This window comes from Sciurus vulgaris (assembly GCF_902686455.1).
Source record: "Sciurus vulgaris genome assembly, chromosome: X".
Classification (NCBI taxonomy): domain Eukaryota; kingdom Metazoa; phylum Chordata; class Mammalia; order Rodentia; family Sciuridae; genus Sciurus; species Sciurus vulgaris.
The window spans coordinates 74867798-74892310 of NC_136471.1; the positions used below are offsets into that span (position 1 = coordinate 74867798).

The 24513-nt window shown below is 36.4% G+C and overlaps 2 protein-coding genes across 4 annotated transcripts in view; one reads left to right on the forward strand and one right to left on the reverse strand.

Annotated features, from left to right (window-relative positions):
* The window catches only part of LOC306650790 (uncharacterized protein), a 388837-nt gene that overhangs the window by 254365 nt on the left and 109959 nt on the right, over positions 1–24513 (reverse strand). The window contains exon 3 of one of the 3 annotated variants that reach the window (XR_013761013.1): positions 366–646. The exons of the other annotated variants lie outside the window; for them this stretch is intronic. The gene's annotated coding sequence lies outside the window, so the exon portion shown is untranslated. Of the gene's footprint in view, positions 1–365; positions 647–24513 lie in introns of those variants that run through there. 3 annotated transcript variants of the gene reach the window in all.
* MAGEE2 (MAGE family member E2) lies at positions 19550–21855 on the forward strand. Its single transcript, XM_079123710.1, has one exon. It carries the CDS (start codon positions 19801–19803, stop codon positions 21370–21372), a length of 1572 nt encoding a protein of 523 aa, XP_078979836.1. The 5' UTR covers positions 19550–19800; the 3' UTR covers positions 21373–21855.

The window sequence follows — 24513 nt, forward strand, 5'->3', positions numbered from 1 at the left end:
GCTTTTGTTTGTCTGTGAAAGTCTTTTTTTCCCCTCAGTTTCAAATGCAGTGTTTTTCAGGCATCATATTATTTTTTTGGTAGGTTTTGTTTCTTTCAGCACTTTGAATAATCATCTCATTCCCTTTTGTTCTGAAAAGTTTCTGCTGAAAAATTCACTTAAAATCTTATTGAGATTCCCTTATACGTGACAAGTCTCTTTTCTCTTGAAGATTTACAAAATTCCTATTTACCTTTGACTTCTAACAATTTAATTATAATACATTTTGGTGTGTGTAAGCAAAAAATGCAGCTCAGCTTGGGACCCGCGGTGATTCTAGCTGCTGCGCACTCCTGCTGAACTGCTGCCTGCTCGCCCGTCTCAGTTGCGGCTCGCCAATAGCTCCCAGAAAAATGCACCACGGACACAGGCCTCACGCAAGAGACTTTATTATGCGGACGACTAACACTTCCGCTCCAGGGTGAAAAGAAAAGATAAAAGGGGAGATGGCGTGTGTGCTTCTCCCAGATATTGTAATCTCCTGGGCTGGATGGAACCAGTAGCAGAGGAGAATACTTGCAAGCTGACTGATGAACCAATAGCTAGCTAGCATGTTAGGACGTAATGTGGGAAACAGGAAAATGGCGGCAGCGTAAGCCGGAAATTCCTCTAACGTAAGAGGTGGGTAGAGCGCAGATTGACAAGTGGTTGGGAGGCCGGAAATTCCTGTAAAGTAAGAGGCAGGCAGAGTGCAGATTGACAAGTGGTTGGGAGGTGGGGTATCGGCTTTATATTACAGTGTGGATTTCATTAATATATGATATTTTTGTTTTGCTGATTCTCTCTTTTGCATGCCCTAGTCTGCTGTTGAACCCCTGTACTGAATTTTTAAGTTTAATTATTGTAAACTTCAGTTCCAAGGTTTCCATTTGGTTCTTTCTAAAAATGTATATCTCTTTATCGATATTTTCTTTTTTTGTGCACTGTTCTCCTAAGTTCATTGAGAATATTTATGAAGGAATATTTTAATTCTGTCAAATAATTCATATATCTCTATTCCATTGGTTTTGGGGTCTTAGTTTTATTTTTTTGTTTGTTTGAATTATATTTCCCTGATTCTTAGTTTTTCCTTGACCCTCGGTATGGATATCTATGCATTTAAAAATCCACCTTCCTGGATTAGCTTTATGCAGAAGACTTTCATCAGTCAATCTGGGCAAAACTTCTGTGTTTCTCTCAAGTCTTTGTGCTAGTCCATACCACCATCCTTGCTGTTAGTGGTCTCTAGACATCTGTAATATGCCAGTCCTGTCAGCATTCTGAAATGGGTGGGTCAGAAGTCAATCCCTCCATTAGCTCCTGGAGAAATTGGAACACTGAGTATACAATCCAACTATTTCTATTCTCAGGGAGAAATGGAAACAGGAAGTTCCCTCCTGGTCATATGTGCCGTGCCAGGGGTGGGGATTTTGACTAGAAGCTGTTTCTGTTTTTGCTACCAGTTTTAATGTTTCTGGTGTTGCACTTGCCTGAGGTGCAGGAGCCTCTTAGCTAGTTCATGTATTTCTCACCGGGGGACCTGATCCATGTGCTTCTGTTGAAACTGCATCCAAAGGGTGAAAGAGAGCTCAGGATTATCCTATTCTGCTGTTCAGGTGATGTCTTAGTTACTAAGTATTTGTACCTTCCTACAAATATCCTTGAGCTTTGCTCTGTGGTGTTATTAAATCAGATGAAAATAGTTTGATCCTTTTTGGTTCCTTTTTCATTATTTGTTAGGTGGAACCAGAGCAACATTTAGTGTAGAGACAATTACTCCCCACTTAGACTAGAACCTTCTGAAGTACTTTACCATCATACCATGAATTATGTGGTTTTCTACTCCAAATGGTTGGAAGAGGCTCTATTTATAAGTGTATGCTAAGAATGCTTTCCTCATCTTCTTTTATGTGGTTCTTTCTCCTACTTCTTGTACTTTTTCTCACATTCAAGTATCTATCAGTAATCATTAGCATATTTGAGTGGAACTTTCTATGTCTGTCTGTCTCTCCCTCCAGCTTGTTCTCTCCTCTCCTTTACACTGTCTTGTGAACTCTAGTTGCCTTGATCTCCTTAAATTCTCTGCTCTATTTCTTCACTTTTGGGAATCCCTATGGCTTTGCCTACATTTCCTTTACCTACACCAAGTCTTCTCCTCACTGTACACTGTCTACCAGAAACTCACTTCTGATATAATGTTATAGCCAGATTGGAGGTAGACAGATGTAAAAAGATATACCATGGAAACACTGATAAAAAGAAAGCAGAGTAACAATATCAACCAGATAAAGTAGCCATCAGAGCAAAGAAACTTGCCAAGGACACAGAGGAATATTCCATAAGGAAAAATGGTCAATCAACTAAGAAGACATAGGAATCTTAAATATCTGTGCACCAAATATCTGCACAATATGTGAAGCAAAAAACTGTTGGAATTGAAAAATTCTATAAACATAATTATGGATTTTAACACTGCTCTTAGCAATTGATGGAACAGCTACTAGACAGAAAATCAGTAAGGATCAACAATATCATCAAACTCAACAATATCAACAACCAGCAGGATATAATTGACTTTTATAGAACAATTCAGCCAACAGCAGCAGAACACTTATTCTCCTCGAGAATTCATGGAAAATTTACCTTGATAAGTCATAATTTAGACCATTAAAATACTTTAGCAATTTTAAGAGAATCAAAATCACACAGTTTTCCCAAACATAATGGTATTAAACAAAAGCAAATAATGTTTTAAAAGAGGAAAATATCCAAATATTTGAAAATTAAAACACTCTTTGAAATAATCCATGAGTCAAACAAGAAGTCTCAAAGAAATTTAAAAAATATGTAGAAGTGAATGAAAATGAAAATACAATATTTTAAATTTGTGTGGCACAAATAAGGCAATGCTTACAGGGAAACTTATGGTGCAAAATGCTTATATCAGAAGAAGAAAGATTCAATAATCTAAGTTCCCAATTCAAGAAATTATAAAAAGAAGAGAAAAATGGATTTAGGGCAAATAGAAGTTAGCAAATAATAAAAATAAGAGCAGAAATCTATGAATTTGAAAATATGAAAAAATAGAGAAATCTCAATGCAATAAAGAGCTTGTTCTTTAAGATACATATATCAAGGCTGACAAATATAAAAAGAGAGATACACGAACCATCAATATCAGAAAGGAAGGCAAGGATAGCATTACAGATCTTGTGTCTATTAAAAAGATAATAAAGGGAAACAATGAACAAGTTTACACTCATAAATTTGACAACTTAGAAAACAGAGACCAATTTCTCAAAAATCACAATATATCAAAATTCAACTATGGTAAAATAGGTAACTGGAATAATCTTATAATCATTACAGTAAATAAATTTGTAATTAAAGTGCTGCCCCCAAAGAGAACTCCAGACCTAGATGGCTTCACCATAGAATTTCCTCAAACATTCAAAGAAGAATTGCCACAAATATTATACAGTCCTCCAGAAAATTGAATATGAAGAAACAATTTCCATTTAATTTTGTGAGGCCCTAATACTGAAACCTGACAAAGAGTTAAAGAAATCTATAGACAAATATCTCTCAGAAACTAAAATGGAAAAATAGTCAAGAAAATATTAGCAAATTAAATCCACTAAAGTATAAAAATAATTAGATATGATGACCAAATGAGAATTATGTAGATATTTTAGGCTAGTTCAACACTGGATAAAAATATAATCTACCATATCATCAGAGTAAAGAAGAAAAATCATATGATTACATCAAATGATGCAATAAAAACATTTGATAAAAATCCATAAACTCTCATGAAAACAGTTTGGGAGAGAAATTTCCTTAATAAAGACCTACAAGCTAACATTATACTTAATAGTGAAACACTGAGTATTTTCCCCTAAGACTGGGAACAAGGAAAGAATGTTCAGTATCACCAATCTTTTTCAACATAATAGTAAAAATGTTACAAGAGTAATAAAACTAGTAAAAGAAATGAGGAAACACAGTGAAAATGAAGAAATATTTTTTTGCAAATAACATTCTGTCTACATAGAGAATCTTAAAAGAATCTACAAAAACAATCTCCTAGACCTAATTATTGAGTTTAGCAATATGCACAATATAAAAGATAAATGTATAAAATCAATTGCATTTCTATACAATATCATTAAACATGGACATTGAAATTAAAAATATAATGGTATTTATAATTGCTCAAAATAACCATTAAATACTCTAGCATGAATCTAATCATACATATACAGGACTTTATTGCTTTGTTACTTAGAAGACATATGGTGACACACTGTATCAATAGATTGGAAGGGTCATAGTAAAGATGTTAATTCTTCTCAAATTATCTATAGGTTAATACAATTCCTATCAGGATCTGAGCAAATTTTTTAAGGCATTGACAAGCTTATTCTAAGTTTAACATGGAAAAGCATAATCCCTAAAAAAGCAAAAACTAATAGGTTGGGAAAATGATAAACAACTATAAAAAAAAGAAAATATGAATGCTTCTTGACCTATGAATTCTATACTTGGAAATTATGCATATAAAATGGCATCTGCACACAAGAAAACATGAACAGAATGTTTATTGTTTTTCTATTTATAGTGATGAAATTCAGAATCAATCTATCAGATAGTTAAATTGCATAATCCCCCCTTTGGACTATGGTGCAAATGTTAAAATAATTTTTAGGAAAGAGATGGAAGGAATTCTGTTCACAGCATATGTGTCAATGTCAGCTTTTAATATGAACAGGACCATGGCATCTGTTATAATAGTAAGGAAGTCAGTATGTGTACTGGTATCAGAAAGTTGGTAGCCTTGTTGAATGGGAGACAATAGATTTCCATCTGATTGTGAATATTTTCTAAATGATAAATAAGGTGACATCATGAGCTACTTGTGAACAAGTGGAAGGAGGGTGCAATAGAGGTATGAGGAAAGAGAAGAATTATAGCAAGTAGGAAAGTAAACAGAGTTGAGCAGCATAGTGAACTTAATAGGTAGTTCTATCTTTCCATTTTTGAATTATTAAATATGAATGAGACCAATCAATAGAATTGTGTACATTTCTTAAGTCACAGTAAAAATAATGCTTGATGTGGGGAGGTATGAGGAAAGGTTGAGTAGGTTCTAAATTACAGTTTGGAGAATGAAGCTCTGGTATGATTTTGCACAATAGGGCAAATATAGATAACAACAATGTACTATACATTTCAAAATGTAGTAGAAAGGATTTTGAATGTTTTCACTATAAAGAAATAATAAATATTTGAGGAAATATATATGTATAACTTGATTTGAACATTACACAATGGATGTATGTATCAAACATTATATGGTACCCCATTACTATGTATATTTTTTATGTTTTTATGTGCACACTAAAATAAATTAAAAATAGAAAAAAATTATATCTAAAATTAAAGTAAAAACCAATGTCTTAGAAAAAATAAAAAAAGAAAAAGAAGAAAAAATATGGCAAAGAAATATTATATTGCAATCATGAAGCCCACTTTTGTGGGTATAGCCCTATGCCATTGCTCTAGTCACATGCCCATGAAACCTGTCCTGGTGGCCTGCATTTCTCCCCTTATGCAGTCGTTGCCTGTAGTGATATGGCAGCAACACAAATTTTGGGTTACCAGTGACATGGTTCTGGCAATTGATAGATGGGAGTGGACAGAGGAAGGTGATCAGACAAAAAGAGGATAGATAAGACTATGGGTAGGTGTTTCAGTTCAAAGCAATGTTGAAGAATCCTGAGGAACTGGAATGAGAACTTTTGTGGAACTTAACTTCCCATTCATACACTCGCCAGTAATAACTATCATCTTTAACTTGCTGCATTTTCTTCTCATTTTTTGACACAGAGCACATAGATACATTCAGACTCTGCCACCTTGAAGTTCTATCCTCTCAACACCATTGGGCAGAGAAAGTATGCTATCAGACTTGAAAACTCTCTATATTTGAAAGATTTCCAAAACCATTTATGAGTCCAATGGTAAAGATGCAGAGCTACATTGGTTCAAGATTTTAAGCACAACCTCTGGCCCATTACTGATCAACCACTAAGGTATGCTGGCTCAGGGGGATCCCTAGGAACCAAGATTTAAAATAAAGAGAAGAGGAAAAACTGAGAGGAGCATCCAAGGTCACACACCATGGAAGCAACAGACTTAATGAATTTCACCAGGAAAGGCATTGAATCAATTCAAAAATAAATAAACATAAAAAGTCAGCAGTAGTTTATCTAAATGTTCAGTTTTCAATAAAAAATTGCAAGACATACAAAGAAAATGTGAAATATTTAGAAGAAAAACTAAAGATGATAAAAACTGTCATGGTTGGGGCATAGATGTTAGATTAAGCAGACAAAAAATGTCAAAGCACTTATAAAATATGTCACAGATGAAAAGGAAATGATGTTTAAAAAATTAAAGAAACCATGACAACAACTTTAAGTCAGAGTGGATACTGTAAAGAGATAAGAATTATGAAAAAAAGTGAATGAACATCTAAATATGAAAAATCTAATTATTAAAATGAAAAATTCACTGGAGGGTTCAGTAGCAGATTTCCAACAGAAGAAAAAAATCAGTGAATTTAAAGACAGATCAATAGAGAGTATCCAATCTGAAGATAGGGTTAAAAAATGAAGAAAAATGAACAGATACTCAGAGACTTATGGAACACCATTAAGTTTATCAATAAACATATAATGAGAGTACTCGAAGGAGAAGAAAAAGGGAAAGGTACAGAGAAAAATATTTAAAGAAAAACTGAAAACTCCACAAATTTGTTCCAAACCATAATCTATATATCCAAGAAACTCAATGAACTCCAAGTAGGTTAAACACAAATAGGTTTGTACCTAGACACATTTCCCCATAATGTGAATTTTACCTTGCTACAAATAGTGGTAAACCAAACTTGTTTAAATAGAGGGGTGCAGTGGTCTTTGTCTGGAAGGCATTGACTGAAATGGAGGTTTCACCAAGATTCAGCTGAAATTCTCACTGATTTGAACCAAAACTCTTAACTCAATAATAGCTTGTTCATCAGAGACCTTTTGTGTCCCTATCTGTTCAAATTCACCATCTTCCCTTAGCTAGAGGTAAGCTCAAACTGAATTGAGCTTTGGTGTTTTATTAGCCTTTCAGTGTTGGGTTTATTTAGTGTACCTAGGAATAAAATCCCTTGGGATTAAGTGTAAAAATCTGATCACTTTTAACATCTGCCCCTACAATCTGCTGATCCTCTAATGTATTGAATGCTGCTTTATATAAAAGTGTGTATAGGGAACAGATGGACATAGGTTAAATAAATTTGTTCTCAAGCCATTCCCTAGAGCTGAAAAGTTCAGAAGATTTCTTCTCAAACTGTTATTCTTTCAATAAAATTTCCCCCAAGTCACCGTTTCAAAAAAAGCTAAGGCTTTTTTTTAAGTCTTTTTCATGTGTGTCCCTAAGATTATGTTTGCTTGGTTTCATTTGCTTAGATTCAGGAGTTTTGCCTCAAACAGTGATGATTTGCTTTTGAATATACTTTTCTTTTTCTTTTTTTGCAGTGCTGGGGATTGAACCCAGGGCCTTGTGCTTACAAGGCAAGCACTCTACCAACTGAGCTATATCACCAACCCTGGACATACTCTTAAGATAATTTTCTTGGCATTCTTTTGATCTAAAACTACAAATCCTCCAGGCTACATACCTGCTTTTTTCATGTTTTCTCACTATCCTTCTAACTTGTACTCTTTTCTCTATAACTGGTCCAATTTCATTAAGGACAATTTGGAATTGTGACAATTTTGGGACATTTTGGCATGAACAAAATTGTTTATTTGAAAGGTACCTAAGACAAAAATTGAGGAAACTCTCAAGTAGATTACTTTGTCAAAAGTGATGTAACTTTGTTTAACCTGGAAGTTCTCTCCTTTGTCCCTGTACAACAGGGGTTAATAAATGCTGAACTTGTGGTCATACAGCTTGATAAAATTATCCAAACATATTTCAAATCAGCTCTATGCCATTTTATTTTGTATGCATATATGGCAAAATCCATTTCTCAATATCTAAACTTACTTCTCCTTGCAGAGTATAAGTTCTTGCAGTGATAATTGCATATTTATCTAAAGCCAGCTCCCTGTTTTACCCACTTACTCTCTTTTCCCCTCTCTTGAGAAACTTTCAAGATGTAATGATCAAGAAATTATTCATCTGTTATATATACAGTCTAAGAATGTCTGGTCCAGATACAGTTGAAATTGAAAGAAAGAAATTATTAAACTATATTTTGGGGGGGACACTAAAATATATTTTCATAATAATCTTTGTAATGACAGTTGTGAGATAATAAGAAAGGCTTTAATTTCAAGATAAGAGGAGAATTTTATCATGATTCCGTTTTTTGGGTTTTTTTTTGTACCAGGGATAGAACTCAGGGGCACTCAACCACTGAGCCATATCCCCAGCCCTATATTGTATTTCATTTAGAGACAAGGTCTCACTGAGTTGCTTAGCACCTCACTTTTACTGAGGCTGGCTTTGAACTCACGATCCTCCTGCCTCAGCCTCCTGAGCAGCTGGGATTACAGGCATGCGCCACTGCACCTGGCTCATGATTCAGTCTTTAGAAATTAGTTTACCCTATAAGAATAATGTTTACACAATATTTTGGTTTGTTCAATACCAGAATTAAATTTCTATTGAGTCGAACTTCCCAAATTTCATATAGTAATTTATGAGTTAAAAAATTTTTCACTCTGTTCACACTTTGTAAATAAAAAAGTATATGTATAAAATTGCATCAACCTCATAGAATGATACAATAGATGTCTTTTAAAGTGGTATAATTTTATTAAAAATTTTAATCATGCAAGTCATAAAGATTTAATATATTAGCTAAATTATCATTTTCAAATCCTTTATTAACTTTAAGACCATAGATCTAAGTAAAGTATTAAAATCTTCAATTGCTTGAAAAGTAACTTAAAATTGAAGATAGAAAATACTGTTTTTTAAACATAGTTTTAATACTTTTATTTCAATAGATTAACAAACTTTCCAAATGCTCTTGGATTATTATGTTTATTTTTGCTTCATCTTATTTGTTAAAATAATATAGAATTGTGCACATAGAAAAGAGAAACAGTTTTGACTTGCTGTCCTCTAGTTTTCTCTTGCATCTAGAGAAAATAAAAGTTGGTTACTTTATTAAAGTTAATAATTAACACAAGTAGTTAATCACACCAGGTACAATAATTTCAGAGAAATAAAACATATACAAAATAATCAATATGATTTCTGCTTTTTAAGGTTGTAATAGTTCAATCAAACGATAAACAATATGATTTGCAGACATCCCTTGGTACTTGGTGGAATTGTTTCCTGGGTCTCACAGATACCAAAATCTGCAGATGCTCAAGTCCCTTCTATAAAGTGGCATAGTATTTGTATATAACCTACACACATTGTCCTGAAGACTTTGAATCATCTCTAGTTTACTTATAATACCTAACAGGATGTAAATACTGTATTATTTAGAGAATGATAACCAAATGCATCTGTATGTGTTCAGCATAGGCACAATATTTAAAAATTTTTTTTGATTCATCTTTTGTTGAATCCACGAATAGGAGGGTCAACATTACATTCTTTTATTTAATACTTTAGTTAATAATATTTTAGTTAATACTATTTAGTTATTATAAACTTTATAAATATTATATATTTATAAACTTTAGTTAATATTTTAAAGTCTAGTTAAAACTTTATATAATTACTTCTTATTTGTTATCTGTGCATTCTTAAATGCATAAGTACAAAAGCGTATTATTAAATCTTCTATTGTGAATTATTACATGACTAATGTACTATTAACAGTAATGTTAGAATTTGAATCTTTAAATGTGAGATGACTACATCATTGTATATTCAGAGTTGTAGAATTTTTGGTCAGCAAATTATTCTCCTAGTGCTTTTTGACCTTTTCTTAAATATGTCTCAATTTTGCCATTCCCCAATTCAGCTTTAAATTCAGAATAATAAAATCATTAATATATATTTTATTTCCTAAACATGGACTTTAGGTAACATAAAACTTTTGTTTCTTTAACTTCCAAAGGAAAGAATAATAAAAATAATTATGTGTTCAAAAATGTCCACATTTTAAATAAAATAGTCCTGATAGATTCTATTTATAAAACTTAATATAAAAAACATGACAATTAAAGAGAATATAACTTCCTGGGTTAATTATACATAATTAACCAAAGCTAATATAATTATCTTTTGAAGACTGAATATTTTTTAAAAATTTCAGCTTTTTTTTAACTTTAGGTGTTTTTTTTTTTTTAAATGTGGTGCTGAGGCTCGAACTCAGTGCATCATGCATGCTAGGCAAGCGTTTCACCACTGAGCCACAATCCCAGTCCTAAAGACTGAATTTTTTAAGTTATACAAAACATATTTCTACTTAAGTACAAAGATTGATACAAAAACTTTCTACCCAAACAACGTTGTTAGTGTTCTAGATTTATAAACTTTTCTCCACTTTTTTTTCCATAATGGATCTGAATAGGTATTAAGGTCTATTACATGGAAATCATTAGAGGTCTATTAGCTTATTTTAGCTTTTCATTAGATTTAGTATACCAGACATATTCACCTTGTCTAAAAGCTATAAAAAGAGCAAATTATATAAAAAGTTCAATTAATTTAGGTCTCAAGTCTCTACTAAACTTAATGGTTTCTTATGCCTTGTAAATTATTTCAGAAACAAACTAAAAGTTCAACAATTTTCAGCTATGAACCTAACATATTACTCTGCTTTCTCCTCCACAGTCACTGTCCATTGCTGCAACATTTAACACCCACCCACATACATTCTCCTACCTGACAAAGAAATACCCTTTGATTTTTTCCTCTGTTATGAGCCATATCCTACACAGATCTTCTACAGACTTCCCTAAATCACTCTAATTTGTTTATGGTTCATAAATAAAAAGTAAAACTAAAATTGTCAAAAAGATATGTTATCATAAACAACCCTCAAAACATGAGCTTAGCATAGAAACTAAATTGTGCATATACCTGGATATATATATCCAGATATATATGTAGATAGATGTCAACATATATATTAACTGACCACCCTTGACAAAACATAAACAATATATTAATTGCAAATATATGCATTTATGGTAGTGTGTGGCTTCAGAATGCTTTGGAAACAAAAGGGTTTCCCATTTTCAGCTGGAGTCCCTGTTTTACAAAATGGATGACAAATGAGAGAACTTTTAGATTCCTCGCCTTTGCCCAAGGAAATAGCTTAGTAGGAATAAAAGATCATTCCAAAGACCCAGAAATTCAAATCCTTGGAAGAGTTCAAACAGAATTCAAAGAAGTTTCTATTAATTGTTTTAAGCCTTTGATTCTAAAAAGGGAAAGAGGAATTAAGATAATATTGTATGTGTTCAGAAAGGTTAACTGGTAGGACTACAACATTTAAAATTGAGTTTGGCAAAATATCTTCATGATAATACCCACAATAGCAGAGATAAAAACGCCACCACATTAAACTATAACTGGTGGGTTAATTTTAAATGTATTGCCAAGATGTTTCCAAAACATCTTTAACCTGCTAACAACTAAATCCTAGTAAAATTGTGCACAATAATGTGGACAGTTTCCAGAAATTTTGTGGCTCTATGAATACCTCCAAATTGACTTTACACAAGTGTGTCCTGAAATGGGTTCTAAGTATTCTTCTGTTATTTTTTGTTTATTATCAAGGTGGATGAAGCTTTTCCTTACCAGATCCTTGTCACACACACAAAAAAGAAAGGCTTGCTTTCATTTTTCCAACTTGGAGAATTCCCATTTCTTTATCTCTAATGACAAAATATTTTATTGGTATTTTGATCGATGCTAAATTTCTAATTTTTATTGGGAAACTTCCATGGTCTTCAGGAAAAGTAGAGAGAACTATTGGAATTCTAAAACTAAAATTGGCAAAGCTCTCAGAAACCTTCAAACTTTGAAGGCCAAAATATTGCTATTAGCCTCATGAAAATGAGATTGAACATCTTTAGGACCAGGTTATCTCTTACTGAGTTAATAACAGATTGTCACATGCATTTGAGAATTTCACATCCAATCTAAGTTTCTACCCTATTACAGGTTTATGTGATTAAATACTCATACAATACTTCCAGGTTTAACACCAATAGGTATGAGGTACATTTTCAAATTCTCTCAAAATAGAAACTGCGTAATCTATGACCTGAAGATTTGCTCTGTTTAAATAGAAATCAGAGAAAAACTGAGTTTGAATCTAGCTGGAAAAGACTTTATCAGGTACTGATAACAAGTTACATAACAATAAAAGTCTAAGGTATTGATACTTTTATTCATGTTTCTCAACTTGAAAGATGTATATCACTTCCTCCTTACTACTGAAATCTTAAACTGAGGATTCTTAGAAAGCCTTCAGAAGCCTGTGACTAAAGAAGTGGACATGTTCCACTCAAAACTGGACTAAGCTTCTGCCTTCAGAAATGAACAGTTTCCACCTAAGACAATGCAATAGGGCTCATTTTTCAAAAGTCTTCTGAATATTTGCTTCACTACTAATCTTACTTTTCTTTATCTTCATCCTTTTGTATTTGGCCCCTTATAATCTCCTTCTGTCATTTAAGGAAAGTCAAAATTCTTCTGTATGTTTTTCCCAAACCTTAGTTACTCTGAATTTAACTGCTTGCTAGATATAACATCTTTCACCTGACCCTGATGATATATACAGATAGACAGACATCGAGATATATGCAAATACTTCTTGCTGCTCCTACATACTATAAGACAAGTACGACATGATCACCTGGCTCCCTATATACACCCAGGTAGGTTTATTGTCTAGATTTTATAATATAGGACCCTGAATTCAATAATTGTTTAATAACCAATAATCAATTTATTCCTAATGATTTTTTGTATGTGTTACAATTAACTCACAGATCCTGTCCAGATACTTAAATGCTATTGCTCAACTCTTGTCACATCAGAGGATTTAACTCACACTGAAACAAATGGGACAGACTAACTTGAGTCTATCTTTAAACTATAGTCTCTAACCTCTGACCAGCTAAATCTCAGCAATGTTGAAAGGAAATTGTCATGGATTAATTTCCTGTCACTTGAGCTTGTCTGCCCTTGGATGAAAGGGGATACCAAAAAAGTAAAAATTAAAAAGTTGCCCCTAACATTCAAAGACTGGCCTGGTTTACTATCAGATAGGCCCTGGTGTTTTCCTGTTGAACATGAACAATTTTAGAGATAATCAACTTCAGACAAGACTATTCTGTAACCCTTGTTGACATGACAATAACATAACCAGTTCAAAATCAAAACTGAACACAAAAAACCACATGAAGATTGTCGAAGCCACAAAAATGACAAGACATTCCCCTATTCTGACCAATATGAGTGACTGCCACTTTTTTACCAATTATATTCTTAGCCCAATTCAAGGCTTCCATCCTTCTAGATAAGATTTATTAAGGAACCCAAACAGTGTTATTGTTACTTTCTGACAGTATCCAATCTAGACTGAACACTTAACTTCCTTTAGATTCTTCCCCAAATCATGTAAATCAGCACAAATCCTACAACCAAGTCCTTCTTATACCTTCTTACTCAGACCATTCTCCATGAGGCGTATTATCCTTGTTCAATTACAAGGATATTTTTGGTACTCCGTGGTGGGACAGCATTTACATCCAAAAGCATTATTGAGAGGGGAAGGAAAGATAATAGAATGAGACAAACATCATTACCCGATGTACAAGTGGTTTGACTCTTCTTTGTACTGGAGAAATGAAAGTTGTACCCTATTTGTGTACAATGAATCAAAATAAAATAAAATAAAATAATAAAATAAAATAAAACAAAATGGAAATAAAATAATCCATTATTGAGAAAGATTAAAGAACAAGATGAATGAGTGACTGACCATATTAATGAACTGGAAGACTCAATATTTTAAATATAATTATTCTTTTTAAATTGAAAAATCACACCAAGACTTTTGTATGAACATTGGGAATATAATTCTAAAAATTATGTAGAAATGCAATGGTACATGAATAGTCAAGGCTATCTTGAAAAAGAATAGGACTGGAAGACTAATATCATCATATATTACCACCTATTTTAAAATTTAAACAATGAGGACAGAGTGTTATTGTGAGAATTACAGCCTGACTGATAGAACAACAGTGATTATATAGAAATAAACCTACACATTTTTATCACATTTATGAGAACTGTGACACTGTAGTGCTATGATGAAAAGGTGAATGTTTTCTTTTTTATTTTTATTAGTTGTTGATGAACCTTTATTTATTTTTATGTGGTGCTGAGAATCGAACCCAGTGCCTCACACATACTAGGCAAGCACTCTACCACTGAGCCCCAAACCCAGCCCCAGGGTGAATGTTTGCAATAATGGTGCTTGATCAGTTGAAGATTGGCATGGCATTTTATCATTTACTATATGGTAAAAAAGAAACAAATCTTGACCCTTTACCTCAAAATGAAAGGTAAAACAAAGCATAGAAACATCTCATAGTGGCCTTGGAATAGGCAAAGAATCCTTAAACATGGTCCCTGAATCATTAACCATAAAGGGATTTAATTTATAAATTGGACTATATAATGAGTAAGAATTTCGGTTCATTGAACATTAAAATAGTGAAAAGGCAGCCTATCTGTAAGAGAAGACATTGGCTATACACACATTTCACAAAAGACTTGTATCCATAAAATATAAAAACTGTATCAGTCAGCAAGAAAAAACCGATAGCCTAGTAGAAAAAAATGGGCAACATGCTTGAACATATTCTTCACATAAGAATATATCCAAATGGAAGATAAACACATGAAAAGAAGCTCAATTCATTTATCATTAGTGAAAAGTAAATTAGAACCGCAATATTACATCACCTACCAAAACAGTTATAAAGGAAAACAAAGAAAATACCAACTGTTGCTTAAAATGTGGAGAAACCAAAACACTCTGCTAGTGGGAGTATAAATTGGTATAACCACTTCTGTAAAAACTTTGATAGTAGCTGTAAGTATGCAGAATCTATGATCCTATTATCCAACAATCATATTCCTGGGTGAGTACCACCATCCTACATGGATGAATGGAAGTGCTTGCAAAAGTTCATGAAAAGAAATGTACTATAATGTTCATAGCAGCACTATTTATTCAAAAATCTAGAAATTGCCCAAATGTCCACCAACAATAGAATGGATAAAAAAGACATTCTGATAATGTGGCCACATGATAGAGTAATATAGAGCAAGGAAAATGGAAGATCGACAGCTATGAGCAACAATGTTAATGAGTCACACAGAGAACTGAATGAAAGAAAATAGAAATGAAAAAAATATTCTGCATCATTACAATATATAGAGCTCAAAAAAAGGTAAAATGAATCTATGATGTTAATACTTTCTACTCTTGGGTCACAGGGGATTCCAACAATTGGAAGGAAGTGAAAAGGGGATTTCATAGTATTCAGTTTGTTTGCTAGCTCTTGTTTATACAAATATGTCCAATTTGTGAAAATTCATTTATCTGTACATTTATAGTTTATGCATTTTTCTTACAAAAGTTTGGGAAAAGATTAGAAGAATCTATTCCAAAATGCTAACAGGAAATATATCTTCTTGGTAGGCACATGGATTTTCTAACAAGTTTTTTGACATGTTCATGTATATTCCAATTTAATAATAATCAGGTGTTCTTATTTCAGCCTGAATAAAGGATTATTGCTTAAAAATGAATTAAGTCTAATCAATTATTATAATTTTAGATATAAAGAAATAAATATCATAAAAACTGGGATTATAACTACCATGAGAATTTTCCATGTAACTATAGTATTCCTTTGAGTATCAATTCCTTGTAAAAATGTTATGTATTTTATGAAATCAAAGTTATAAAACAGACACTTATCTGCTTTCTTAAGTAGAAGTTACATTTCCTTAATAAGTCTAGGACATTAATGATTATACTATTCAGTGAAGAATTTAAGGTCAAGTAGGATTTCTAGTGCCTTTGTTCTTGCATCAAATGTGCTAATATTACCATAGTATTTTAATTCAAATGTTGGTTTTGAATATTGCTTCCATCTCTTTCCCTTTTAAGTGTCTACCAGTTATCACTTCTTCTCACTTTTCGTTCTTCTTAATTTTTTATCTTTAATATTCATGGTCCCAGGAAAATGAGTGACCAGTCTTGTTTGAAAGTGATAAAAAACAAAATGTTAAGTATGAGTAAAGAAAAATAAACCACCAATGTTGTACCATAGCACACCCACTAAAGTGCCTACACTTAAGCAGAATAGTAATAAGTGTGGATAAGAATATAAAGAAATGGAAACTCTCATACAATACTGGCCGGAGTGTAAATTGGTATAAGGATTTCATAAAACTCTCTGGGAATATCTATGAAAACTAAAATATATATATTTATGATCCAACCATTCCACTTGAAGACTTATTTCCAATGTAAATATATGTGTGAACCAAAAGATATATTCAAAAGTTCATAGCAGCATTATTTATAATAGTCACAGACTATAAACTAGGTAGATGTATATCAATGGAATAGTACATAATATCGCTATAGACAACATGAATAAATAACACAAAATAGTGAGGATTAGAAAAAGAAAGATACAAATAAGTACTTACTGTATAATTCTATTAATATTAAAATTTTGGAAACAGGTGAAACTAATCTGTGATGCTGAAAGTCAGTTTCAGGCTTTCCTCTCAGGAAAAATATGAGGGAAGGAGAAAGTGCCATGGAGATTTCTGAAATGCTGGCACTATAGTTAGATGGTACATTAAATGTGTCAGAACTGATCAAGCTCTACATTCATGGTTTATGCACTTCACTGTGCATGTTTTCAAAAAATAAAGTAAAAATACTTTATTAGAATTATACTGACATTGAATTGGGCTAATCAATTATTGTGAAAAATATTCACATGTTTTAAAAGTATAGAAGGTCAGAAATTATCAAAACAAGTTCAGAATGGAGAGTCTGAAATCATCTTTTTTGGGGGGAAGTATTGGGGATTGAACCCAGGGGAGCTTTACCACGAAGCTACATTCCCCAACCCTTTATATTTTTTGTATTGAGACAAGGTCAAACTAAGTTGCTTAGGGCCTCACTAAATTGCTAAGGCTGGCCTTGTACTTGGGATCATCCTGCCTCAGTCACCCAAGTCACTGGGATTACAGGCTTGTGTCACTGCCCCTGACTGAAACCATTGTTTTATATTCACCTTTAAACAGTGTGGAAAATATGGTAAATGTCATTCACAGGTTCAGATCCTTTGTTGTTTATTTAACAATAAATAGAATGGTTTGGAGACCTGTAGAATAGAAATGACTGAGGCCAGAAGTGTGGCTCAGTGTGGTCAGAGAATTGATTTCATGGAAGGATGTGCTTAGGGATAAAGATGAAGACAGAGAAACAGGGACGAATTTGTTAAGGAATTGAATACTATCGAATAATATTAGGATGTCATATTAGAGGTAAGATGCCTCCATTCAATGTTGTTGTTCTTTATTAGGTGGGGGAGGGAAGTCTGAGAGCTGGGTCTCAGCTCACAAGAATAAAAATCCTCTCTGAGTTTTCCCCTGAGAAGCATCTGTCTAGGACAAGGAGCATGGAGCCCTTGTGGAGATGAGAAAAGACTGGAGTAAAAGACTATCAGATCTAACCTCAATCATAACTTTGCAGCAGCTTAGAAGAGGGTGCTGCTTTTCACAATGTTGTCTCAAGGAATGATTAGCACACAAACCACACATTTCTACTTTGTAGAGTGTACATATTTGTTTGTAAAATTACATACATCTCTTTAGTCCAGTTTAGCCAAATCCACATTCCCAAACTTCCTCCTTTGTTATTGTAGAAAGTAACTGGTATCTAGAAAGTGTCCCAAGTGTGTGTCTGTCCCCCGTCAAGAATTTAAGGAATGATTTCCATTGTGGCTGCAGATGGCAATCTTGAATAAATTTTTTCCTCTCCCTAATGCTCTCCTGCATTCCTTGATAGTTGAGTGTTGGATTACATCTGTTTTAGCCCAACCATTTTGCTAGTACTCTAAGAAAATAAAGCATCCAACCCCTCTTCCTGGCCAAAATGTTTGGATCATGCCTCCCCAAACGCACATGTGCACTTGCATACATACACACACATGAACAACTGCCTGAAGGAACAAGCTCTATTCTTGTGCCATTCCCACCCTGTCAGACCCCAACCAGTTCTGATATCCTACTAAATGAAGACTAGGAAATCCAATCTTTCTTGTCTAGCCACCTTCATCATCATCTCCCACCCACACTAGCTCTAGCCACCCTGGATAACTGGCTGTTATGCAAACTTACTTTGTACTTTCACACTTCTGGGCCTTTCCTATTGATACTCCCTAAGACTAGAATACCCTTATAAACAATGAACCCTCTGCATCCTTTTCATCACTTAGAGCTCAACTCCTCTTTGAGGTTTTCTTGGCAACCACCCCCAATCCAAGACACCCCAGACTAAGCTGTAATTCATTGCTTGTTCCTTCTGTTTTAACTGTATGCTTGTTGACCTTACATGATAGCACCTATTTCCATCTCTTTTATATGAGCCATTTATAACAAGTAGGGCTAAACACCCCTTGAAAGTCAGATGGCATGAGAGAAAGTACATATGCTTGAGACTCTGACAGACCTGGGTTCAAATCCTGATACCTTTCTCTTGCTGCCTTACTTTGAACAGGTAAATTTACCATCTTGACCCAATTTCCTCATCTGTAAAGTAAGGATTATTAAGAGTAGCTACATCATAACTAAGAAGAAAGGATTTTAATGAGGAAAGTCAAAGTACCAGGAACAGCACCTGTCACATAGTAAATGCTTCATAAAGGGTTAGTGCTCATTACTATTGTCATTGTTTGAACCTATCCCTGAAAGTAACCTCCGTATGGAAAAGGATTATCATTGTCCTCTGATGTACCTCTAACATACCTCTAACATCCAGCACTGTGCTTGGCATGTGGCACATGCTTAAGAAATATCTTTTCTGTGTGTAGATGAATCGATAAAATGATTATCATTGTTAACATTCTTCTCCTCCTCTCTGAATGCTCACCTAACTAGCATGGTGCTTTATACCCTACAGAAAAACTTCAAGTGCAATGTCATTAAAACAACTCCTACCCCTTGACCCTTCTGCTTTATCTGGTATCCCCTTTCTCCCCCGCCCTCAGTTTTGGGGATGGAACCCAGGGTCTCATGTATACTAGGCAAGCGCTCTTACTGCTGAGTTATATCCCCAGCCTTACTCCTCCTTTAAACATTCTCTTCTCTATGAAGTTCGAGTCCAGCAGCAACCGCTTGGACTAGCCTCGCCTGCCCAGTAGTGGCTGGGGGCGGGAGTGGAAGACCGTGAGTGGGGCGTGGCCACCACGTCGCAGAGCCTGACTGCGCCTGCGTAGGCTGCGGCAAAGCTAAACGCTCTTAGGCTTGCGCTCATTGCTGGCTAGTGCTTGTGTAAAAAGATCGCCCTTCTTACCAGCGCTCACTTTTGGTCCGCCCAGCTCTCGGGTCTCGGGCTTCGGTTTTGTGCCGAATCGTCCTCCCTCCGACGGATCGCTGACCTACCAGTTCCCGCTTCTGTCTCCTGGAACCATGTCTCTGGTAAGCCAGAATGCGCGCCACGGCAGCGCGGAGACCACTGCAGATTACAGCGACGGCCGGGGTGAAATGCAGGCTACTAACGCCTCCGCGTCCCCCACCTCCATGCTAGTCCCTGAGACCCTCCAGGGCTCTCAGGTTCCTATGGACCCTCAGGGTGCCAGCGCTTCTCCAGCTGCCCAGGACCCGAATGACATCGAGGTCCTCATCGACGAGCAGTCCCGACGTTTGGGGGCGCTCAGGGTCCACGACCCTCTAGAAGACAGGTCGATAGCTTTGGTGAATTTCATGCGAATGAAAAGCCAAACCGAGGGGTCTATCCAGCAGTCAGAGATGCTGGAATTTCTCAGAGAATACTCAGATCAGTTCCCTGAGATACTCAGACGAGCCTCAGCTCACCTGGATCGGGTCTTTGGGTTGAACCTGAGAGTTCTTGATCCCCAGGCTGACACTTACAACCTAATCAGCAAACCTGGTCCCCAGACCACTGATCGGCTAGCAGAGACCCTGGACGTGCCAAAGGCAGGTCTCCTGGCCCTTGTCCTAGGCCACATCCTCCTGAATGGCAACCGGGCAAGAGAGGCCTCCATTTGGGACCTGTTGCTAAAAGTTGATGTGTTGGATGAGCCTCAGAGGATCAACAATCTCTTAGGGAACACAAGAAATCTCCTCACTACTGACTTTGTGCGCATGCGATTCTTGGAGTACTGGCCTGTGTATGGCACTAATCCCCTTGAATTTGAGTTCTTGTGGGGCTCTAGGGCCCACAGGGAGATCACAAAGATGGAAGCCCTGAAGTTTGTGGCAGAGGCCCATGATGAAGAACCCTGGAGCTGGCCAGAAGAATATAACAAGGCCCTGGAAGCTGACAAAGCCAAAGAGAGAAGCCAGGCTGCTGGCTTAGAGTTCTGGTCAGAGGACACTATGAATGATAAGGCAAATGATTTGGTCCAGTTGGCCATTAATGTCACTGAGGAGTTGCTCCCTATACATCAGGATGAGCTATTGGCTCACACTGGCAAAGAATTTGAGGATGTGTTCCCAAACATCCTCAGTCGAGCTACTCTAATCCTTGATCTGTTCTATGGGTTCTCTCTGATTGAGGTTGATACCAGTGAGCACATCTACCTCCTAGTCCAGCAACCAGAATCAGAAGAAGAGCAAGTAATGTTAGAGAGCTTGGGGAGACCCACTCAAGAGTATGTGATGCCAATCCTGGGTTTGATCTTCCTGATGGGCAACCGTGTCAAAGAGGCCAATGTCTGGAACTTACTTCGAAGATTTAGTGTGGATGTAGGGAGAAAGCACGCCATCACCTGTAAGCTTATGAGACAGCGCTACCTGGAATGCAGGCCACTGTCCTACTCTAATCCAGTTGAATATGAGCTTCTTTGGGGTCCTCGAGCTCACCTTGAAACCACCAAAATGAAAGCTTTGGAGTACATGGCCAGGCTCTACAGAAAGCGACCACAGGACTGGCCTGAGCAATATAGAGAAGCCATGGAAGATGAAGAGGCCAGAGCCAGATCTGAGGCCACTGCCATGTTCTTCTTTGGCTCCATGTGAAGTTTGTAAAAGATGTATCACTGCAGTTGAGTGGCATCAGTTAAAGGGGCCTTTAGAAAATGGGTATTGGGGCCCCAAATCAGGAGCTGGGGAGGGTTGGGTAGGGAGTACATATTGTGCTTACTTCTCTGTGTTCCAGTTCTAATCGTATTTCCTTCCTTCTAATATACCCTTAAATTAGGTTCATAATCAATGTTTATGAATTGTTCATTTGCCTTCTCTGTCTTGTTTCAGTATAAAAGTTCAGACAGCTGTGTAAAATGTATTGGTAATGTTTACATCTTTGAAATAATCAGTAAAATTATCAGGTGTAGAAGTTAAATATTAACACACATACAAACACAAATAATACAAAAACACAAAGTCACTGATCTGTGGTTGCCTTCTCTTTGTGTCTACTGTTGTGTTAAAAAGACTGCCATTTACCTGTATTTACTTTGTTGTTCCAGAGTGTAGTGAAAAATAAAAGCATAATGAATTAGATACCCTGATTATGCATTCATTTATTCTGTAAACATTTATTAAGCACCTGTATGCTCTGAGCACAGGGCTATGTGCTGAGAATATAAGGGTAAAGAAGACCCAGCTGGGCCCCAGAGCTTAAAGTAGAAGAGCCATGGAAGTAAACAGCAATTATATTATTCTGTGACATGTGGCATAATACGGGTAAGAAAATCTGGTGGGATTGTGCTATGGAAGTTCACAGGAATAACTACCAACTTTAGGTGCTGGGCTGTGCACTGAAGAAGGAAATGGGGTCTGTGAAGGGCTGGAGGAGGTGCAGGAGTATGAAGCATGGGATGAGTGGAGGAGGGACCAGGGGAAGTGGTGGAAGCATGAGGTGGTATTGGAGGACTGGGGACAAGATGTAGGTTGGTGAAATCTATTATGACACCCAAGTTTGGGAAGAGGGATAGAAGGAGGGACTGTTGGTGAAGAAAGGGGCAGTGTGTATATATGCCTTCAGGGGATTTGAAAGTAGCTCAGAAAGACAATGTCGAGTTCAAGCGGGGAGTAGTAAAGACAAGTCTGTGGCAGAGGTAATAAGGCTCCATATTTTCAGAAAGTGACTCTTGGGAATCAATAGTGGCTTTCCTGAAGGCAGATGATCTTGGATCTGGAGTCAGACGAGACGATTCATCTGAAGGAGCTCTGTAAGGGCTCCTCCGCCAGCGCAGTTTATTTCAGCACCCAAGCTGTTAAGGTGAGTGTTAGCATTTTGGCTCTCTGCATCCTGATTCCTCTCACAGCTTCTAACCCAGCTCGCGGCTAACCCCAAACCTTCCCTAGAGAGCCGGCAGCTAACAGTTTCTGAGAGGTTTCCCTGGCACTGGGATGGGTATTATGTGGAAAGTTACCTCTGACAGGGGGAGAGAAAGTGATTCCTACCAGTAGTGCAGAATTATGCTTTCTCACCTCCTGGCACCTGCAAGCTTTCTGCCCTTCCCTTCCTTTTTTAATTACCAGACGCTATCCCGAACTGCCACCTTCTAGCAGATGGGACAGAGTTGGAAGACATTCCTCAGGTTTTTGTCAGCCTCAGGAAGAGAACACCACAACCTTTGGCTGGGGAAGTGGACAGGGCGGGAGGATGTGTACCCCCTCTTTAGGCCCCCAAGTCTAATCCGCCGCGGTGCAGAAGCTTAATTAGAGCTGTGTGCTTGGGAAAAGCACTGCGCAGGCGCACTCCACGGTTGCCCGGGCGATGCAGCCCCCACCTCCACCTCGCGTCTCTGTGATCTCCCCTATAGTAGCATTCCAAGAACTAAGGGCTAAGGGCGGGATTTCCGGTGACGAGAAAATTAGTAACTGGAGAACCTGAGCTGAAGGGGTTCTGGGTTGTAGTTGTGAGGTGGGAGAGTATCCCACTTAGGATCTAGGGCCTTGGAGTGGGGTCCTACATGGATGCTAAACTGTAAGGATTTTATTATTCAACCTCCTGGACCATAAATCTGTGATGCTTATGGGAAAGGGAATGGGAAGGAGGCAAGCAAATTAAGGTGCCAAGTTTTTCTTCCTCTGACTTTTTGGATTGGTGCAATTTCTGGGTCCCCAGACAATGTTAGCTCTTCTGGGGGCTCCAGTAGAGAGAAGCCTGCTGAGGAGAAGCTGTAGCATTTGGGTCAACAATCATCAATGTAAAACTGCCAATTGTTTTAGTACGAAATATGTGTTAGGCACTGTGCTGGGTTTTTCAAATGCTCAGCTATAATCTCCCCACCAATTCTCCAAGTAGCACTGTAATATTACCATTTGATGAAACAGTAAACTGAGGTTTAACTAATATGCCCAAGGTCACACAACCAGTTAAGATGAGAAGGGCTTGAAGTCCAAGGGTCCACTCTTGGATGTGCTCTGTTCCCACTTCAATTTTCTGATTTCCTGAAGATACAAGGAAAGGCTTCATGGCCAGAGTGGAGAAGCAAGTCCAATGCCATTAGAGAGAGGACGAAAGTGAAGCTGAAATTTCTTTAGATGCTTCCTTGTTCTATAACTGGGGCCCCATGACAGCTGTCTAGGTGTAGAATGTGCACTTCTGTCCAGTCTTCTTACTCTGTACTGATTCTTCCCAGTCTGCTGCTCTTAAAGCTTCCGCCCTTATCTGCTGGCTTGCACCCAGGGGAGAGTCAAACACCATCATTTCTGGCCCTCCAGAAGTGTTTAGTGATGCTTTTTGGAATAGTGAAGGAACAATAATCTGACAGAATTACTGACTTGTTCAGAGCTGCTCAGAATGCAATAACAGAAATGGAAAACAGCCCTGTGTCTCAAATGCCACACGAAGTTTTCCAGAAATAACAAAAACGTGACTTGCAGAGTATATACTCATGGTGAGGGAAAGAGTATAGTCTCTCTGTGGCCACAGCAATTCCTTTGAAGGCCAAAAGATATCCAGGTACTCTTCATCCTTCAGCACCCATTCAGAATTAACACCCTTAGGAGAAATAGTTAAGTGTGGAAGTGGGTGTCTGTTAAAAAAAGAAAGAGGATTTTGCACAAATTGCTCCAATGTACAACCACTAGTAAGCCTTTAGAACATCAAACCAAATATCCTTCTGATCTCAGTGAATTTATTTGAAAAATAGGAAGGCCTGAGTTCATTTAAAGATTCTGTGGGCTGTCATTTCTCACCTAGTATTG

Coding starts and splice junctions, on each gene's coding strand:
- MAGEE2 (XM_079123710.1), top strand. CDS start 19,801: ATGTCTCTGGTAAGCCAGAATGCGCGCCACGGCAGCGCGGAGACCACT.